Source organism: Euprymna scolopes, chromosome 33, assembly GCF_053919585.1.
Source record: "Euprymna scolopes isolate OS-2025 chromosome 33, ASM5391958v1, whole genome shotgun sequence".
NCBI classification, from domain to species: domain Eukaryota; kingdom Metazoa; phylum Mollusca; class Cephalopoda; order Sepiida; family Sepiolidae; genus Euprymna; species Euprymna scolopes.
The window spans coordinates 15,071,056-15,093,033 of record NC_136514.1 but is presented as its reverse complement, the minus strand read 5'-3'; the positions used below and the strand labels follow the sequence as shown (position 1 = coordinate 15,093,033).

At 33.0% G+C, this 21,978-nt stretch overlaps 1 protein-coding gene across 1 annotated transcript in view; it reads right to left on the bottom strand.

Moving 5' to 3' along the window:
* Window positions 1-21,978, bottom strand: part of LOC145258003 (uncharacterized) — a 53,642-nt gene continuing 31,664 nt past the window's right edge. Inside the window, exons 2-3 of the mRNA XM_080115730.1 lie at window positions 15,750-17,017; window positions 1-299 (exon numbers count right to left, since the gene is read on the bottom strand). Of these exons, the coding sequence (XP_079971856.1) occupies window positions 121-299; window positions 15,750-17,010 (1,440 nt within the window). The 5' untranslated portion in view covers window positions 17,011-17,017 and the 3' untranslated portion in view covers window positions 1-120. The remainder of the gene's footprint in view (window positions 300-15,749; window positions 17,018-21,978) is intronic.

The window sequence follows — 21,978 nt, the reverse complement described above, 5'->3', positions numbered from 1 at the left end:
TACTTACGATTACTATGCTATAATCCCAATGACTAATGTACACCGATTAACCCATATCCTCGAGTGGCCTCCAGGCCTTGATAAGTGGTGACTCCTTTGTAAAATTGTTTTCTTTTTTCCTCAATCACGAGTTATCCTGAACTCATCGATAACAGCACTGTCTTTGCTTCGAAGATATTGAAAATGAAGTGCCTTGGGAAAAACCTCCATGATTAGATGGCCTGTGTCAAGACCTTTCACATAGAATGCTCTCCACTTGGCTTTGGCATAGAACGAGGCATCGTTTGGTTCAGGATTCCCTGAAAAGAGAAAGCAAAGAGTGTACATTTTATCATCAAAACTTTTTTTTTTTTTAAAGTTCATTGATTTTCTAAACCAGAAAAAAAAATTTATAAATTATCATAAAATAAAAAAATTATAAATTATCATTAAAAAAAAATAATAAATTATCATTAAAAAAATAATAATAAATTATCATTAAAAAAATAATAATAAATTATCATTAAAAAAAATTATAAATTATCATTAAAAAAATAAATAAATTATCATTAAAAAAAATAATAAATTATCATTAAAAAATAATAATAAATTATTATTAAAAAAAATAATAAATTATCATTAAAAAATAATAAATTATCATTAAAAAAATAATAAATTATCATTAAAAAAATAATAAATTATCATTAAAAAATAATAATAAATTATTATTAAAATAATAATAATAATAAATTATCATTAAAAAAATTATAAATTATCATTAAAAAATTATAAATTATCATTAAAAAAAAATTATAAATTATCATTAAAAAAAAAAAAATTATCATTAAAAAAATAATAAATTATCATTAAAAAAAAAAATTACCATAAAAAAATGCAATAAGTTTTTATCTTTTGTTATTATTTTTTTACATGTTGAAAATCAACCTCGTTTTAGTTTTTTTTTTTTTTGCATCAGCAGAAGTCAGTTTTGATGGGTTCAACAATTTTAACTACTTTTATTTTTTTATTGTGGAGATTAAATTGCAAAATGATTCCTACGAACATCAAAAAGCATATGGCTATAATTGCATATACTCTTTCCTTCTTTGACCCATTAGAAGCAAGGAAGTTTTCACAGTAATGTGTGAACTCAAAAGGATTTTCAGCCAATGGAAATCTTTCAAAATCTTAAACGTGACACTTATACATATATAGTAAGACAGTGTAAAAATTTAAAATTCCTATAAGATATGTTCAAGAAAGTCAGTTTGGGAGATTTTTCGACGGGACAAAAAAGAGCCCAAGAATGTCTACTCAGTCGATGGCAAGATGAAAGAACTCAGTGACTCACGTATTCAGCTTTTTATCAGCCGTGCACTACAAGAAAAAACGTAATGCACAAACATTCACAATGTTACGCTGCCAAATACTCAAATACACACATATTCACACAATGAACATTTTGACAATGAACATTGATTAACAATAATATAACTTTTATATTCTTATTCCTTACTAGCATTGCTCGGTCGTAAAATACACATAAATATTATATTTTGATTAATGCCGATTTCTTATTTATTATAAATAGGAATACGATAGGTATTAAACGTAAGGTTAAATTTCATTTAAAAAAAAAATGAAGTAAAAAAAACGGATAGAAACTTAGACATGTGCATACGAGTATTATGTTTTTCTAAACAGTTCCTTCTTGTAAGTAAAAAAAAAAAAAATGCTTGAGCTGAAACCGAAACCTAAAGACAGTGAGTCAAGTACGATAACCGTTAGACCAGCTTGACACGAATTTTTAAGAGTGTTTTCAAAGCTACTTATTCTTAACATGAGTAATCTGTCATGTGAACGATTCATGCATTTGCGCATCCGTGAAACAGTTGACAAACAGATAAAAATCCGATGACCCTCCCATGTGCCAATTTTTTGATTTTGATTCCTTAGCAGTCCTTTGGTTGTCTTCAAGTCCAATGTAAACAAATTCTTGATGAGCCGTCCCCTTAAGTAATCCAGTTTACCAAATTTCCACAACTAACGATTACTACGATATTGTCCCATTGATCACTGTACACTCATTAACCCTTATCCTCAGGTGGCCTCCGGGCCTTGATAAGTGGTGACTCCTATGTAAAAGAAAAAAAAATATTCAAAACAGCGATCTTGAGTTCTTTGTCAAGTGTTGTCGTTTTTCCGAAGTTCTTTACATTTTTTTTTATATGTATGAGGAAGTGGTTTTGGTTTGGTGGAAGCCTTTTGAAAATTGGAGATTAGGTTAAATTTACCTTTAACGGTCCCGTGGATACTCTACGACTTTCGACCTCTAGAGATTCCTACATCTGCAACCTAGGTCTTAAAAGTTGATAGATCCCGATTATGAATTGGTTGACACCGACTCACACCCTTACAAGTTAGTGACTACTTCTCATATAGTCCTAAAATGTTATTTAAATAAGTGTGATTTTAAATAAGCACCCGAAAGCGCTTGGTTCGTAAAATAATATCCAAGCGCATTTCGGTGTAAAAACCCGATGACAATATAAATGAAAAGGAAAGAAGGAAGAGTAAGCCAAACGAACAAAGAATGAAAAGTTTCGCTTTTTTTTTCTTTTTTCTTTTTTTTTAAAGTTTTTTAGTTGTTTACAATTAATGTTTCCTCCTTCTCTCTCTTATAATGAACACCATTTCCCTCATTTTTGTTTTGAAATCTGAAAGAAAGAAAAAAAAATGGATGAATATCAGCTGTATTCCAAACAAGTACAATTTCTTTGCTCGGTCGCTCCCGAGACTTCGAGAAAGCATGAGTTATGATGATGCTTACGTGCTTTAAAAATAAACATGAGTTGTTCGCAATTTTATCAAAAAACTTCAAAGTAGATTGACATTGGCTGCCCCAGGATGCTTGTTATTATAAATTTATACAAATGCATATGTATATATATATATATATATATATATATATATATATATATATATATATATATATATATGAAAGAGATAAGTAGATAAGTATGCTTATAATGAGAGAGACAGACATAGATAAAAACATACATATATAATATGAGATAAACACACTAGTGTATACATATATACACTATATACGTGATATATATATATATATATATATATATATATATATATATATATATATATATATATATATATATTAAGTAATGTGATTGATAATTTAAAATTTAAAAATCAAATTATAATTAAATTAAAAATCCGTTTCATAAGAAGGAACAACAACAAAATCAATTATCTGTACGATCGTTTCGGAAAACAATGCTTTTTTTATTGTGGTATACATCAAGTTATGTACAATAATTATATATAGTTTTTTGATAAGCAAGGTCTCCTCGTCAGCAAATTTTGAAGGGTTTTTATTGAATTTAAAAGACACCATAAATAAACCTAGCATTAAAAGTAAGGCAGATGAATCTGAAAAATTGAAATAAAAGGTCTGGATTTAAAATTTATAAGAAAATTAATATGGGTTAGAGATAGAAATAAGTAGAGAAAAATATATATTTTTGAATTTACATAATAAATTTGATTTAAAAATATATAGAGATATTTACCTTTTAATTTTTCGTTTTTTGAAATCAGGAACTGTGGTTAAAATATATATATATATATATATATATATATATATATATAAATATATTAAATGTTTATTTTTGAAATATTGTTAATTTCAATGTATACCGTTTTCATTTAACGGGTGGAGACTGTTATGATAAAAACTGAATCACGGTTAATTTTGAGTGAAGCTCAATGTATCTATTTTATAAGTGCAGAGCATATATAGTACAAAACTTTGTTGAAATTCAAAGACTTAATTTTTTTAATTTTTTATAACTTTTGTTTATTTCGTCTTGGATTTCTTCATTACAGCCGTTTCGTTAATGGGATGGCAATTTTATGATTTTATGTGTTCATAAAAATTTCCTGTTCTCACCAACTCATCAGATGTTGTTTCCATTCGATGTTACCAATAAAAAGTTGATTTTGTACATATATATATATATATATGTCATCCACATACAGTACTGTTTCGCTGTTTCACAGCTCATCAGTGCGACTAGACAGACAACTGCCTCAAGCCAGGATCGAAATCCGACCGCCCAAATGGCAGTAAAGGCTTCTCACCATTACGCTATACGGCTGATGTTGTGCTGCTAATTATGTTTTGACATCATCCAAATGCCTCTGCTCAATTTGTTTACACAAAGAGCACCGTTTAATACCCTAATGGCTGTTTGTATATCACTTCCCAATATGTTCAACCGAAGATAGGGAGCATTATATATATATATATATATGTATGTGTCTTTACATAAGCAGTAGTTTGTTGCTACACAGTCATGAGCATGTTTCGGTCTACTAGTATTTACCAACTAGAGACCTCATCAAGCAACAACCCTTATTTTCGAAAACGGAATTCTCATTCCACATTTTGCTAACTCATCTTCTCTGATGAGAAGGAAAGTATTCCTTTCGAAACTCTGCGGATTAAGGACATATCCAATGTATCTGTATTCCCCCCACCACCCAAAAAAATGTTTTTAATTCTTACTAAAGTGTTTTTCAACATGCTTCATTAAATACTTATATATATACTAGAAAACATTGCCTGATTGTAAAATACACGTAAATATTATATTTTAATTAATGCAGAATTATTATTTACTAGCAGGCCCACCCGGCGTTGCTCAGGACCGTATAAAGCAATGAGAAAAATGAAGTTTGAACATATTTGTTATTCTTAGCAGAGAGGAATTTTTTTATGCCTATATATCACTTGATATCTCGAGCAAAATTATATTTTATCTAACCTAGGCCGTGAATTACACAAATTATGTATGAAATAATTTTAACTTCCCTGGGAATGTGATTAACAGCACGAATATTAAATAATTTTACAATTCCTAGGATGGCTAAGGTACAACACATATATTAAATAATTTTCTTACCCTCTGACAGATAATGTATATATATATATATCTGAAACAATTTAACATACTCTCAACAGGTAATTTACAACATATATGAACTAATTTCTCTTCCCACCAAGGCCATCATAATTTTAGAAAAATGAATTCACTGTTAAAAGATGAACCATTAGAATTTCCAAATAAATACATAAATACATTGTCTTTGGTTGTTATTAGGCAACCCTTGCTTCAACAGAAAATTTGTCATTACTGTGTTTCTTTTCCCACCACAACAACTATAATTTTAAGCTAACTTATATAATTTCTAAAATAGGACTCAGCAGATTTTCCAAATAAATATGTAAATATTATTTCAGTACAGTCCGTAGTCTGTATGTCAGTTTCTTATTTAATAGATTGTTACGTGAAAGTAAAGAATAGTTTACAAAAATACCCTCCTCCACCTATATTAAGGATGGCTTTCTAAATTATAACATTATTATTTCAGCATGGTCCATATTTCATATGTCAGGTTTTTATTTATCAAATTGTTAGGTGAAAGTACAGAATAGTTAAAACAATGCCCCCCCATATTAAGAATGGCTTTCTCAATAATGTTATAATTTCAGCATAGTCCATATTCTGTATGTCAGTTTTCCCTCCTCCCTGTCTTAAAAATATATATGAAATAAACTAAATATGAGAGTGTAAAGTTCTACAACTATTTCCTGGACTGATTCCATATCATCCCATCTCTCTTAAAAATAGATAAAAAGTAAAGAAACTTTTGAGATCGTAAACTGCTTCAGCCATTTCCGGGACTGACTCCATATCACCCCGCCTTCTCTTAAAAATAGATATGAAATAAAGGAAATTTGATATCATAAACTGCCTCAACCATTTCTGGGACTGACTTCATATCCCCCTGTCTCTTATAAATATATATGAAATAAAGTAATTTTGAAATCGTAAACTGCTTCAGCCGTTTCCAGGACTGACTCTGTATCCCCAATTTCTTTAAAAATATAAATGAAATAAAGTAATTTTAAGATCATAAACTGTCCCAGCCATTTCCGGGACTTGCCACATATTCCCTTCCCCACCTCTTAAAATATATGCTGTGTCGGTTATTTTGTATTTTTTTAAGGAAGAGGTAATGCCTGGTAGAAAACTATATTATGCTTACTTGGCCTTATGGCTAAGATCAAAGTGTAGTATCTGTATGATGCAGCATTTCAGCAAAATCATCTACTGGCCCCCTCTCCATAAACAGTAATATTGGTGGTAATGCCTGGGAGAATGGACAGGCACTAATTTACCACACCCCAACCTCACCTAAAAAAAAAAAGGTTTGGTAATCCCTGACGGCCTCCAGAGTACTTTTAAAAGCAACATAATCGTGCTTGTTCTCCCCACCCCCACCATCATCAACACATGACGTCACTTCCGGAAAATGACTCAGCAGTTTTTTTTCATTTTTTTTTTTTTTTACACAGTGATCACCACTTATCAAGGCCCGGAAGCCACTCAGGGATAAGGGTTATTGCAAGTACATTACGTTAGTGTGGAGATTTGATGAAGTGTTTACTTCAGGAGGCGGTTCATTAGGAATTTGTTAACGTTGGACTTGAAGACATCCAAGTTGTAGTCCGGTGGGAAGCAGGCAGACGGAACAGAGTTCCACAGGCGTGCAGTTCTAAGAAAGAAGCTTTGTTCATGGAATCCGCGTTTTGATTTAGGCACAGATATAGAGTGGGGGAAATTTTTCATTGTGGATTCAGCTAGACGGGTGTTTTTCGTGAAAGATTGGCGAGGGGGGACCAAAGATTTCATTATAAATTGTTTGTATTTTTTAATATGGGTAAATAATAACGTTATTATTTCAGCATGGTCCGTATTCCGCGTGTCATTCCCCCCACCCCTGTCTTAAAAATATGTATGAAATAAAGTATGAGATCGTAAAAAAGATAAATTTCAAACCGCGAGTAAAATTTACGTGTAATTTCATATACATATTCTTTTTTAATACAAAAATATTAAAAAAAATGAGTTGGTGTCATCAGTTAGAATTAAAATAATAAAAAACACCAAGCATTCCAGCCTGATAAAAAATTGAAGCAATGAACCGAATGTACGTGCACACGCATGAAAAACGAAAATGTCAGCTAATGGTTAATGAACATTTTACATGTAAATTTGCCGATGTCTGTATGCGATATACATGCATGTAAGCAAGGATATTATTCGCTATAAACCACCCTTGGTGCACAAATATCATTTCCTGAGAATTTCAGTCCTATGTAAGCAGTAGTTTACGAGTTTACCTGTTAGATATTTACACACACACATACGTCTACTGTTTTATTTATATAGATAGAAGAAGAAGATTAATTAAAAAATTACATAACCCCCCCCCCCCCCCAAGAAAAACGGAAAGAAACTGAGACATGTATATGTGAGTATTATCCTTTTTCTAAACAGTTTACTTCTTGTAGAAATGTTTTCTCAATCATTAAATCATTTCTCTCCGATAGGCTTATAAGAGTAGTGGTAGATGGACAAAAATCAGAGGCCTGCAATATAAATGCTGGGGTCCCTCAGGGGTCAATCCTGGGCCCAACTCTCTTCCTGATCTACATCAATGACCTCCCTAAACACATACTTAAATCATTCGTTGACATCTATGCTGATGACACGACCATCTACAGCAACACATCAAAGGCTGTAAATGACAAAGTTCTCTCTGATTCTCTCTCCTCTGATCTCGAGCGTGTGGTTCAGTGGGGGAAGATGTGGCTGGTTACCTTTAATGCATCCAAAACCAAACTTCTATCCTTACATCATCAACGCTCTGATCCCCATCTGGCATCAATTGTGATGGATGGCTCTCGTCTGGGTGAGGCCCCGTGTTTTGACAAGCTTCTGGGTTTGACCTTTACTCCTGATCTGAAATGGAACACATACATCAAGTCTGTTGCCAAGGTCGCTGGAAAGATGGTGGGATCCTTCTACCGCTCCAGAAGATATCTCACTACTGATGCAATTCTATATCTATATAAAAGCCAAGTACGTCCAAGGATGGAATACTGTTGCCATATCTGGGCAGGAGCTGCCAAAAACAGCCTATCATGCCTTGACAGAGTACAAAATAGACTTCGTGGCTTAGTGGGGGATGCCCTTTTCTCTACCCTGCAACCCCTCTCTCACAGAAGAGACGTTGCGAGCCTATCCTTGTTTTATCGTTATTTTCATGGCAGGTGCTCGTCTGAACTCCAATCCCTGGTCCCCCCTCGCCAATCTTTCACGAAAAACACCCGTCTAGCTGAATCCACTGTGAAAAATTTCCCCCACTCTATATCTGTGCCTAAATCAAAACGCGGATTCCATGAACAAAGCTTCTTTCTTAGAACTGCACGCCTGTGGAACTCTGTTCCGTCTGTCTGCTTCCCTCCGGACTACAACTTGGATGTCTTCAAGTCTAATGTTAACAAATTCCTAATGAACCGCCCCCCTTAAGTAAACACTCCATCAAATCTCCACACTAACGTAATGTACTTGCAATAACCCTTATCCCTGAGTGGTTTCCGGGCCTTGATAAGTGGTGATCACTGTGTAAAAAAAAAAAAAAAAAAAAAAGTAAAAAAATACTCAAGCTGAAATCGGAACCAAAACCTAGGCAGTGAGTCAAGTATGATAACCATAAGACCAGCTTTACACGATCTTTAAAAAGCCTTCTCGAACCTACTTATTCTTAACATAAGGAAGCTGTCATTGTGTGTGTGTGTGTGTGTGTATGTGTGTGTGTGTGTGTGTGTGTGTGTGTGTGTGTGTGTGTGTGTGTGTGTGTGTGTGTGTGTGTGTGATGATCTATAGATTTTAGCTTTATTGGTACTTTAAAATCAATAAATATTTATTATTTTATTATTACTAGCAGCAGTGGAAAATTTTGTTATTCGATATGTTTACATAATAAAAATGAGTAAAAGAAATATGTTAGGCTACTCAAAACCAAATATCTGATTTCTCGAGTAATCGAAAACTAATTCTCAGATAGAGAATATGAATTGAATAGAAAGAAAGACTAAAGAGTAAATCGATATGTTTACATAATAAAAACGAAATGCTACACATGTGTGAGTCGATATAAAGAAACGGGGTTAATCAATAAAATTGCCTTCAGCTTTGAGGACAACCTTGGAAGCGACTGCAGCAAGCTTGGATCAGGTGGTTTTGAATCTATCATGGTGATAATTATCCCGTCCATATCGATGACCTTTTACAAGTCCTTTTGTATCGTGAACCTCTTATTTATACTCTGGGTTCTTGTTAATTCCAGTTTGTCGTAAATGAAGCAGCAAAGTTATTTTCATGGCAGGTGCTCATCTGAACTTCAATCTCTGGTCCCACCCCCCTCGCCAGACTTTCATGGAAAACACTCGTCTAGCCAGAACTACTATCAACAATTTCCCACACTCTTTATCTGTGCCTACACCTAAACGTAGATTCCATGAACAGGACTTCTTTCTTAGAACTGCACGCCTGTGGAACTCTATTCCATTTGCCTGCTTTCCAGCTGACTACAATCTGATTGTCTTCAAGTCCAATGTAAATAAGTTCTTATTGAACCGTCCTTCTAAGTAATCCAAGTTACAAAATTCCCACTAATGTTTACTATGCTAAAATCACAATGACAAATGTATACCCATTAACCCTTATCCTCGAGTGGCCTTTGGGCCTTGATAAGTGGTTATCTGACCCGATCTATTGTGTTCACTTACAGGGTGTTTGTTATGACCCTGCTGAAGGAGTCACAAGGAAAACAGAACAGAGGAACAAAATGCATTGACAGAAACATACAAAAGTGAGGCTTGTTTGTAGAGCCAACGAACACGCTTGGTTGGTCCATCGGGTATGGACTCCTGCCATACGGCTTTGTCTTCCGGTGTTTATTATGTATGGATCAGTTCATTCATAGGTAACACAGGTAGTTCCGACACAACAGTGTTCGAGACAAATTTGACATTTTTTCGAAAATAAAGAAAAAACATATTACCTATGGCAAGAAGTGTATGTTTGTCAGTTGGTCACTATATTTGCCTCTTTGTGTAAAGACTAGCGTCAACATCACTTGACAAATCGTCACCAAACTTGGTACAAAAAAGAATGTGTCATAGTCTAAGAACTGATTAAATTTTGGAACATCTGTCAAAGGTCAAGGTCACAGAAAAGATGAAAATCGCACCTTTGATGATGACTTCTATTCTATTTATTGTAGAAGCTCACTACTTAGTCCATATTGTAGCCAATGAAGTCCGGCATCTTACCAAACCTAAAAAGCTCTCACTCTAGAGGGATTGAATCCACTTCTTCTGAAAGAGGAGCTTTCATGGGAATATCCAATTTACAATCAGTCTGCAGTCTCTTGTATACCCTCATCAGAAGAGATTATGATAATAGGTTTTTGCAGTTTTTAAAGGCAAGTGTCTACGTCCATCTACATACAGCGCTTGGTAATACCAAATGGTGATAAATCTGCTATTGATTGTGCTAAACGTTGCTTAACTTTGGTGATCTAAGAAGAACCGATAGGTCAACATGATTATGCCCAGCATCTTGTACGATCATGACCTTCTGTCATAGTTAATGGAATTTGAATGACAAGGGCTTCGCTGCACTAGAATCCCCACAAATTTCTGTTGACCTGTTGCAATGAGTGCATTAATCTCTTTTTCTGGAACAACATCTTTCAGTTTATCGAATTCAGCTTCAGTATTTAAACTACTACCAGTCCTTTCAATGTCAGACACAAAAGTGTTCACGGAACCTCCAATACTAGCAAGAAGATATCAATTTGTCAATATGAATCGAGCAATTATGGTTAAAGACTCTTAATTACCTCCCCTTTGCCATAAAGACTTTTCTAATTAAGTCTCTTAATAATAACTCATTAATACATCTTAAAATATATGCAGTCATAAAGAAAGAAATAGACGTTAATAGTTATTGTTAATCACTAATCATTTACATTATCTTCAACGAAAAGACTTTTATGCAGAAGGTCCAATTCAATAAACAACAACATCAGCAAGAACAGGGAGGTGATAGTGTCTTAATGGTCAGTGCGGGCTGACATCCTGGATGTGTGAAGATCGAACCCAATAAACTTTGGTGATTTAATGAGCACTGGTGTGTCAATGTGCTTATGCAACATTTTTCATGTCGGATTGGATTTGAAGCTGAGAGAGAGAGAGAGAGAGAGATGCACTTTTTGTCTACTTTTGAAGTACCAATCAACTCTATTCTTTGTCACACACGATCTGCCAAGTAGTGATGGGACGTTTCCAATATTTTCCCCGATTCCGATACAATGACCGATTCTGTACTAAATTGTCAATTCCGATAGAATTATCGATTCTTTATAAAATAAATTATGATTCTTTCTCCCGATTCCGATAGAATTAGTGATTCTATATAAAATAAATTACGATTCTTTATAAATCGCTAAATATTTAACTATAGAAGTGTTATTTTTTTCCGATTACCATAAAAACACATTGTTATATGTGTAGCTGCTTTCTCAAACGTACAAATAAATTTGTGAGGGTGGGGGTTAGATTTTAGTTTTACTGGTAGTTTAAAATCAAAAAATATTTATTATTTCATTATTGCTACAAGCTATGGAAGATGTTGTTTTAAACAAAATCAAATAAAAAAATATGATTAAAAGAATCATTTCTGGCATCGGAAAATAGGAACAGATTTTTCTGATTCCAATATTGATTCCGATTCTCCCAAATGATTTTTCCGATTCGAGATCCGATTAGTCATCCCAACACTCATGTCAAGCTATTAATTTCGTAATAATGCCATAAAAGCTATTAATTTCGTAATAATGCCATAAAAGCTATTAATTTTGTAATAATGCCATAAAAGCTATTAATTTTGTAATAATGCCATAAAAGCTATTAATTTCGTAATAATGCCATAAAAGCACGTATGAACGGTGGTATTAATTATTCATATTTTTCCCTTTTTTAAGTAACCAAATACCAAGCCGAGCTAAGTTGACATGAAGTAGAGAGACACACATGCACACGCACAAACTGACGCAGACATGTATTACTTCCACAACGTGACATCGCAGCTACATCTCTCTTGCTTCTACCATCTGACATTTGGACAGTCTATTATCAGGACTTTCAAAATTATAAAGACATTAAAATGATTTTCTAGTGACAGAAAAAGGAATTTGCAAAATCCCACAGGATGTTCAATTTCAACCATTTTCTTTACAAGCAAGTTGAGCATGCGAGGTCCTCCACCACGAGTGAAAAATTTACTTTCACCATGACTAATGTTTGTGGAAATAAAAAAAAAAAATCCAAGGCGTAGTTATTGAGAAAAGTTTAAACAATTGAATAGCTGAACGATTTGAGGGCAATTTTTCCTCTATAATGCCCCCTAGGGGGGGGGGGGAAAGAGTTATCTCTGAATATTTACTTTCACCATGACTACTGTTTGTGCAAAATTTTTAAAAAATTCAAGGAGTAGTTATTGAGAAAAGTATGGACAAATGGACATACGTATATGCAAAAAAAATATTTGCAAAAAAAAAATATGCAAAAAAAAAAATATGCAAAAAAAAAATATATGCAAAAAAAATATATGCAAAAAATATACGCAAAAAAGTATGCAAAAAAATATATGCAAAAAAATATAAGCAAAAAAAATATAAGAAAAAAATATAAGCAAAAAAATATGTGCAAAACAAATATATGCAAAAAAATATATGCAAAAAAATATATGCAAAAAAATATAAGCAAAAAAAATATAAGAAAAAAATATAAGCAAAAAAATATGTGCAAAACAAATATATGCAAAAAAAAGATATACAAACAAAATATAAGCAAAAAATATAAGCAAAAAAATATAAGCAAAAAAATATATGCAAAACAAATATATGCAAAAAATATATGCAAAAAAATATAAACAAAAAAATATATGCAAAAAATATATGCAAAAAAAATATATGCAAAAAATATATGCAAAAAAAATATAAGCAAAAAATATATGCAAAAAAAATATAAGCAAAAAAATATATGCAAAAAAATATAAGCAAGAAAAATATAAGCAAAAATAATATATGCAAAAAATATAAGCAAAAAAAATATATGCAAAAAAATATAAGCAAAAAAAATATATCCAAAAAAATATATGCAAAAAGATATATGCAAAAAAAATATATGCAAAAAAAGTATGCAAAAAAAATATATGCAAAAAAATATATGCAAAACATATATATGCAAAAAAATATATATGCAAAAAAATATATGCAAAAAAATATATGCAAAAAAATATATATGCAAAAAATATATATGCAAAAAATATATATGCAAAAAAATATATGCAAAAAAAATATATGCAAAAAACTATATGCAAAAAATATATATGCAAAAAAAATGTATGCAAAAAAACGTATGCAAAAAGATAATATAACAAAGAAATTCTGATTTTCATAGCATTCCTCAAGAAATAATAGACTTCTTTTTTTCAGACTAAAAAGTTCAACCAAAAAAAAAAAAAGTGCATATAAAAAAAAAATAGTACTTAACGGAAATTAAGAATTCTCCATTGTTCACATAGAAATCAGGCACTTTTTTTTTTATCGTGAAAGCCACCGTAAAAGGATGATAAGAAGATATTCTAATTTTGTAAAATTTCTAAAGTAATCTGACTTGTTTTCATCTGTGCAAAAAAAGGTATACACTTAAAAGGATGCTCATTTCTAGATTATTCCTATTAAAAAGCTGCTCATATATTAGGCACGGCAAAAACAGAAGGAGAGAATGAGTGTTTTTTGACGGAGTCTTTCTTTAAAAATCTACCAAAAATCAAGCAATTATCCAATCAATACAAAAATTTCACTGATTATCAAGTGAAGAATAAACTTTATAACAGTGTACTTTTTTCATAATCGATATATATATATATTTGCCTACAACCCTCCCGTCTTTATTTATGGTTACAAATATGCTTAAAATAATCAGCCGAACAAAACATATTGTATTGTGGGGAAGGTGAGGATTGTAGATAAAACAAACAAACAAAAACAAAAACAACACATCAAATTTTAAGATTGAAAATCCGAATTTTGAATGTGTTTAATTTTTCATCTTTTGTGTTTTGAAGTGTGAAATTCGTTGAATATGTTAATAATAATTATTATCTTTCAGATTAATAAAAAAAAAACTTATATTTTCATTATTTTTATGAAAAACACTACTTTGAAATCTTTTAAAAATAAATTGATAATTTTCTTTTAGTTGCTAATGTCTTATTAAATAGGAAATGCTTTGAAGAATGGACACCAAAAGAGAAAAAAAAATCGATAAATAACTGCGCATTTTGCTATAAATACAATTATTTTTTTGGCAATTTGTCGCTATGTGATATTTCCTCACCTATGGTAGACCATAAAGGTCTACACACAGTTGTTCATATTTACAAACAGTTGTTATCTCCCCTTTTTCCTTTTTGCTGTGACTTGCGCTTGACTTGGTTCAAAACATGGAGTACTTGCATCTACCATACCCTCTCATCCAGAAACATCTGGCTCTGAGGCCAAGACAGGGTCAAGACGACTAAACATGATACTAGATGCAGGAGTTGTCTCCAACACATATAGTGCGTAGCATTCCCAAAATGGTCACCGATCTGGTACTGGCCAGCCTCATCGTTGCTTAACTTTGGTGTATCACTTATGAAAACAGAATTAAACCCTTATAAAATTGATTCTTCACTTAATTGTCAAAACAAACGTTCAAAATAGATGGAAATTTACAGGACTAAATGGCTTCGTTTATTTATGTAAAGGTTACTATAATTTCTTTTAAACTATCATTAAATTTTTGATTTTTTGATTTCACCATGCAAAATCTATAGAGTGAGATGAAAGATAGTATTATTTGAAATTCAGGTACTTATGTTATATTTTTGCATATTCTTATAGCAAATAATCCTAAATCTTATTTAGACAAAAAAAAATGAATTGATTACAAAACCTTATTAATTGATTTTGAACGCCTATTGTTAAATTTTATAAAAATCGAAAGTATATTTCAATCTCATTGGGAATGGCGATGGGGTGTGCTAAAGCAATTTTTAAGGGGCCAAAATGCATTACTTCTTGTGATCTGGCTTATGCTCTCTACTTATTGGCCTTGTGTCACATCTTCCTGATGTGGGAGGCAAGGGGATACCAAGACCTAACAATTTTTGTAGTTAAAGCACCAGACATGATTATCATCGATTGATGTAATGCAATTCCTTTCAATAAAATTGCAACAATAAAAAAAAAAGTTTTCGTCAAAGGAACTTAAAATATACAAAAGATTTAAAATGTAGGGATTAAAAATGCCCCAAAGAAACAGAGGAATATTTATTCATTGATGTCCAATGCCTATCGTTAAATTTTATAAAAATCCAAAGTATATGAATTTGTCAAGATGGGCTTCCACCTTCTCGTTACCACCTTTGCATTAAACTAAATATAGCCCACATTATCTACCCTTACGCCTAGCAGCTGTCTTCCAAAATTCATGATGATCAATTATTTAGTTTAGGAGTGAATCCTGTATGTACCACTATACAAATAAAGATAGGCAGATAAAATGATAAAATCAAAACCTATTATCTTTAATTAGATGTGCTAGTATTAATAAAAAGTAGTAGGGTAGTCAGTACCTGTTCGTATGATGAGTACAGAAAACTATTGCTGGAAGATCATTCAAGAGGTATCGTCATATACAATCTTCACAAACTTACCGCCAGCTCCATTGATGAGATGCACAGGTGCCTTGGGGTTGTTGTAGTTCCAACTGCTAACCACGTCGTTGACCACTGGATAACTACGCTCGTAATGGTGAACATGACCGCTAATATAAACGTCCACTTTTTGCTGTAACAGGAGGTTCTCGAGTTCTGACCGTAACTTCACGGCCATTGATTTACAGCTGATATTGGCATTATGCGAACTGCAGTACAAAGGTCGGTGCGCCAAGGCCATCACCCATGGAACCTTTTCTCTATTTGCGTTGGCTTTTTCCAGATCTTTGACCAACCAGTTGTACTGCACCGAGCCTTCATGGACGTCATGCTCTGTCGAAAACATGCTAAAATGAACCCCCATATAATCAAAGGAATACCAAAATGGTGACTTTGAGCCGCTCTCCTGATATGGCATCTTAAGCCAATTAAGATAAGCCCCAAACTCAAACTGTACCTCATGGTTCCCCGGTAAAACCATGTAAGGGATTCGGCTCGTAATCCTTCGAATTTTGTTCATATACTCAACCCATATATATGAATTGTTACCCTCACGCCGACTAAAATTATCCGCATAGCTGATATCTCCGATATGGATGAGAATTTTCATTTCCGATGTCCGCGTGAAATTCCAGATTGACTCTATAGTCTCGTCACTATTCGTTACTCCGAGATCTCCGACGATTCCGATCAAGTTGCGCCTGCGACCCTGGCAGACTTTCTCAGGTGTCTCTTCATAAATACTTGAAGAATAACATTTTTCGGCCTCTTTCGGCACCGGTAATAATGTTGGTGGTTGTATATTAAAACTCTTCACTGGACTCCAACCATAACGCGTATCTCCGCACACATAATAAATTGTACTATATATATTTTTAAAATGCTGAAGATCGAGATCGGCCATGTTTAGCGTCAACTCAAACATTCCCGCTGTATAAGTATACGCAGTCCCGAGTGCTCGAATGGCAGTCTTTGATTGTAAATCACTATATAAGCATTCTGGGGAAAATGTGTTGTTTTTGAAGTTCAGAGGCGTAAGCCATATAACTTTGATTTTATTTAGCCCTTTAAGTGCGAGATGAAGTCCTTGTACTGGTTTTGGGCTGAGTTGAATTGGCTGCGTTGGGGGATTTACGACCTTTGGTGACATGTCTGCAAAAATTCTGTTAAGCTCCTCGTTATCGCTTACGTATGAGTGTCCGTGTAAGATATCGCAGAAAAGCGATAATAAGGCACTCCATAATAACAGCCTTAACTCCATTTTAAATCTGAAATATTTAAAGAGAAAAGAAAAATAATTAAACTGAAAATTCTGTGCAATTGTATAATTTTTTTAGGTGTTTTACTAATTATGTATGACAAATTAAGGCATGACAAATGTACAACAAAGCACGACAGCTATTCGTAACGTAGTTGTTATATCAAAGAAACAGAAAACAGGAGAAAAAAAACTTGACTAACTTTCTTTTTTAACAGAAGCCTTTATATCTGATATTTCCAACAACTTATTTTTTCTAAATATTTAAACAGTTCATTTCTCCTTCTCCGGCCATGTGTGACTTCTCATCTCTGCTGTAACATTATCCACGTGTCTCAAACATCTGCTTTTCTTGGCCTTTTTTTTTCCTCTGTTCCTCACCGCATGTGTCTTTTTATTGTCTTAGTTGTGACGTCATATCGTGCAATTGGTTTGGTTATTTGCATGTGTTATACACTGCTGCTGCTAACAGTGCTAGCGGCTCTGTTACAGATTTGGGCAGCCTGGGATTCTCATGTCAAGAAAAACAAGAAACAACTTATTTTAATTTGGACAAACTTGTATGGTGTTTTTTCTCGCTGAAAATCTTTGTAAAAAATAAAACTGATTTTTTTTTTCAGATTGACTGGCCAAGATTTAAGGAGGGGGCGAAATAATTTTTTATATTATAAAGAATAATATTTACTTTGCAGTGTTATTTTCTTTTTATAAAAATTTGCTATGAATAAAACAAAAAAAAAAAATACGATTTACAAAGGAAAAAAAAAAAGATTTTTCTTTTAACTTAAGGGGGCAATTTTTTGTTTGTTTGTTTGTTTGACTCATTTTTTTTTTTTTTTTTTACTATTCTCCTTAAGTCTGAAATAAAAAAAAACGCAAACAGTAAGGGCCATCTGAAGACGTGCCTAAATATCACACGAATAAAGAAACAGCAGCAGCATTGTCATGCCTTGTTATAGATTTGTTGTGCCTTAATTTGTCGTATATAAATATTAAAACCAATTTTTTAAATAAATAATATCGAAATCATGAAAAAGAAAAAAAAAGTTAATTTCTAATGACATCATGGTTGTTTAGGATTAATTCGGTGAAAAAGGTGAACATATACTCACCACGACCCACGCTGAAATAAAAGAAACAAAAATATCTAAATTTTTAGAAATTTAAATCTAATTTTAACCAAAGTATATAAAAGCATCCAGATATTAAACGAAACAGTAATCAAAAACTGCCTGAAGATGGCTGATGAAACTCAGTTGAAAGTACTTGCAAATAAAAAAAACAACCAAAAGAAAAAAAAAAAGCAGATGGACAAAGACGACTATCGAACTTTCTTGCACAGATTCGATTAAGAAATAAGAATGACCATTCGAAAAATTAAAAAATTACAAAAAAAAGCGTATTAAGCAAAAACACTCTGTGCTATTCAACAATACTTGTTTGAATGAAAACATGCTGCCTAAATACACAATATATATATATATATATAAGATCGGTAGAAGACAAAATGAATGATTACAATCTTTTATTGAATCACAACAGCACCCTCGAGAAAACACAATATTGTCACTTTCTATCATAATATCTTCCGAGAGAGAAGAATCCAATTATAGATAAGCAAATTTCGCCACAGTTTTTGGCACACAATCTGATTGTCATTATCACTTATATATTGGTTAACTCCTTTGTGGATTTTTCTCAGATATTTTGATTACTGTTCGGGAATGGCACCAAGGGTAACAGAGCACATATGAGCACATGGAAAATATCACCAGCAACTGTAAGATAGCTGGCTTGCGAAGATATTAGCAGCAGTAGCCGACAAGAAGCTCATATGTAAATTAGGAAATGTGCACGAACTTGTGTGACAAGAAAAAAAAATAAAACGATGAAAGATGAAATGTCTGTGCTGGAGAAGATAGACGTGTAAAGTTGAAAGCGAGAAATGTCCAGCGTGAGGAAGAGCAGAAAGGAAAACGTTCCAGGTGAGATGGACAGTGGTGATGAGAGACTTTAAAGCAGGGTTTTGTTTATCTCCTGACAGACGAAATGAACAGTTAGAAAAAATAAGAAGCAGCCACTGTTTGGAAAGTATTGGTAATAAATGCCTTTTTGCTAAAAAGCAAAAAAAAAAAAAAAAAAAAAACGCCAACCCAGATTTTTATTTATTTATTTTTTTTTTTTACACGGTGGTCACCACTTATCAAGGCCCGGAAGCCACTCAGGGATAAGGGTTATTGCAAGTACAGTACGTTAGTGTGGAGATTTAATGAAGTGTTTACTTAAGAGGGCGGTTCATTTCTCTCCTTTATTTGTTTGTTTCTGCGACGTTACACCATCTGGAGAATATACTTGCAAAATGAACTGGTCACGTGATATCTCATGGTTTTCCATAACCTATTGAATCATTCTGACATACACATGAGATGCCGTGAGCATGTTATGACTGTGGTATTTTTTCTTTTGTAAATTTCCACTGGGAGTTTTCACTTGAATTTAATGCATTCATTGCGATCCATGTACCATTTGTCTTTATCCGGGATGTTCATTAAACGGACACAAATTGGCTTCTCACGTATCTCCATACAGATCCTATTTCATGTATGCAAATTTTCCTCCTTTCTGTACAGGGTGTCTCACAAAGATGTATACAGACATTGGATTCCTGTAAAGCAGGTGTGTTTGAAGTATCAGCGCAGTAAATGTTGGTTTTTACATATCGATTGTAGATTAAAGAAAATCTCAAATCACTAATTTTTTTTCAACCAATCACAGCACAGGACTATTCAGTTGTGAAATTTTGTGTATAACAATTAAATTCAAAACACAGCACTTCCTCTCTCTTTCTCTCTCTCTCTCTCTCTCTCTCTCTCTCTTCCGTTCCTCTTTCAGAGACAACATGCGCACATACATCACAGTTCTTCTAAAGCTGCTCGACAAGACATATAATGAGAAACTTTCACACACTACTAAACATAGCAACTGCATATACACATTCTGCACCAATCGCATGTCGACACAAGTTTGTGCATATACTCTCTCCCTAATATTACAAAGGCTTGCTAATATATATACACCTCTACATTTTATGCCTTCCTATCCCATTTACACATGCATAAATGCACATGGCGCGAGCTGAAATGAATATGGTTGCTCAATTTCTCCTTACACAACAAATAATTCTATAACTCAGGAACGTTTCTTCAACGCTTTAAATTCTCATTCTTCCTGAACTCTTGATCTTTCGCTGCTTTAAACACGTTGACGATAAAAATGAATTATTTTTGGTTGGTTGTTTTTGTTTTACGGCATAGCAACCTTTTTCAGGTCATTTAATGCCGAATCTAGTTATTTTGAGGAATGGTTTTTAATGGAGTATATTTGTTTTTTTAAGTCGGATTCTATTTAAGCCATAGTTGGGACCCTAACAGGTACTACCATTCCAGGTCAGAGTGGACCTGGGAGCAATGGCAATTAAAGGGTGGATCCACACTCCCCAAGGCCCGCAAGGTGGGGCATAACCATCGGATATAGTTTTAGGTCATATCAAGGACCTTATTTTGGGATGAATGTTTTTATTCTTTCTTTATCGCATTGTCCTAGCATGTTAATTCTAAATAGTTTTATATTTTGAATTTCTACTTGAAAAAGCCTTGTCATTAATTCATCTTGCCTGTGAATGTTAAGTCGAGAAGTTTGCACAATGAGCTCTCAGGTAAGGTATTATTAGTCATTGTTATCGATGGTTGAGAAGGTTTCTTGTACTTATTAAAGGAAAGAAGCACTAAATATTACTATTCGGTCACGGATCCATTTAACTAAAGACCAGAGGTCGTTTTTAAAGGTTTCTGCCATCACTTTAGATATGTGTACATTCGTTTTCCCTTGGGGACAGTGCAGAATCTATTAGATTGGAGACTCTTTTTTTTTAGATCCTGTCTAAAAGTGAGAGACTAGTGACAGGTGCACCAGCCCAGATGTGGCAACAATACTCCATGCATCAGCAAATGGTGACTTGTAAGGATATAAGAGATACTCTTCAGTGTGAATAATTTTCTAACACGGTAAAAAAAAAAACACTTTCTTTGCAGCAGTCTTGGCAGGCAATGTCCGCAATTTGTACCAATTCATGTTGCTTATCACTGTTTTAACTCTCGAGTATATATTGGACACAGTTAATCAACCAAGAAGCACATTACTCTATCTAAAAACATATAAGATATTAACTGATATATACTCGAGAGTCAAAATAATGAAAAGAATATTCTCTTGTCATAGCTCTAGTCATAAGTAAGTTGCTTGAATCCATGTTAAATAGAAAAATTGTCAACCACCTCAGCAAAAACAACCTTCTCAGTGACAAGAAATATGGTTTGTATTTTGCAGGATCTACAACTGATGTACTGATTGTAATTTCACATATAATCAGTGAGTCTATCAACAGTGGTTTCCTCTTAAGAGCAATAGCTCTTGACATATCAAAGACATTTAGATAGAGTTTTGCATAAAGGTTTACTTCACAAGATTTCTAGCTATGGAATATCTGGAAATGTCTTCTCAACCATCAACTCTTTTCTTTCCAATAGGTTTTATAAATAGTTGTGGATAGGCAAAAATCCTAAAGCTCAAAATATCAATGTTGGCATGCCTCAAGGATCCATCTTGGGTTCAACTATCTTCCTTATTTTCATTAATGATCTCCTAAATCACATTCTAAGTTCATTCGTTGACATATACACAGACGACACTATTATCTATGGCAACACTTCAAAGATCAACAACGACTAAGATCTCTATGAGTCTCTCTCCTCCGACCTTAACCACTTTCTATCTGTGCTAAAATTTTAACACAGATTCCATGAACGAAGCTTCTTTCTTAGAACTGCCCGCTTGTGGAACTCTGTTCTGCTGGTCTGCTTTCCAGCTAACTACAATATGGTCGTCTTCAAATCCAATATAAACAAGTTTTTG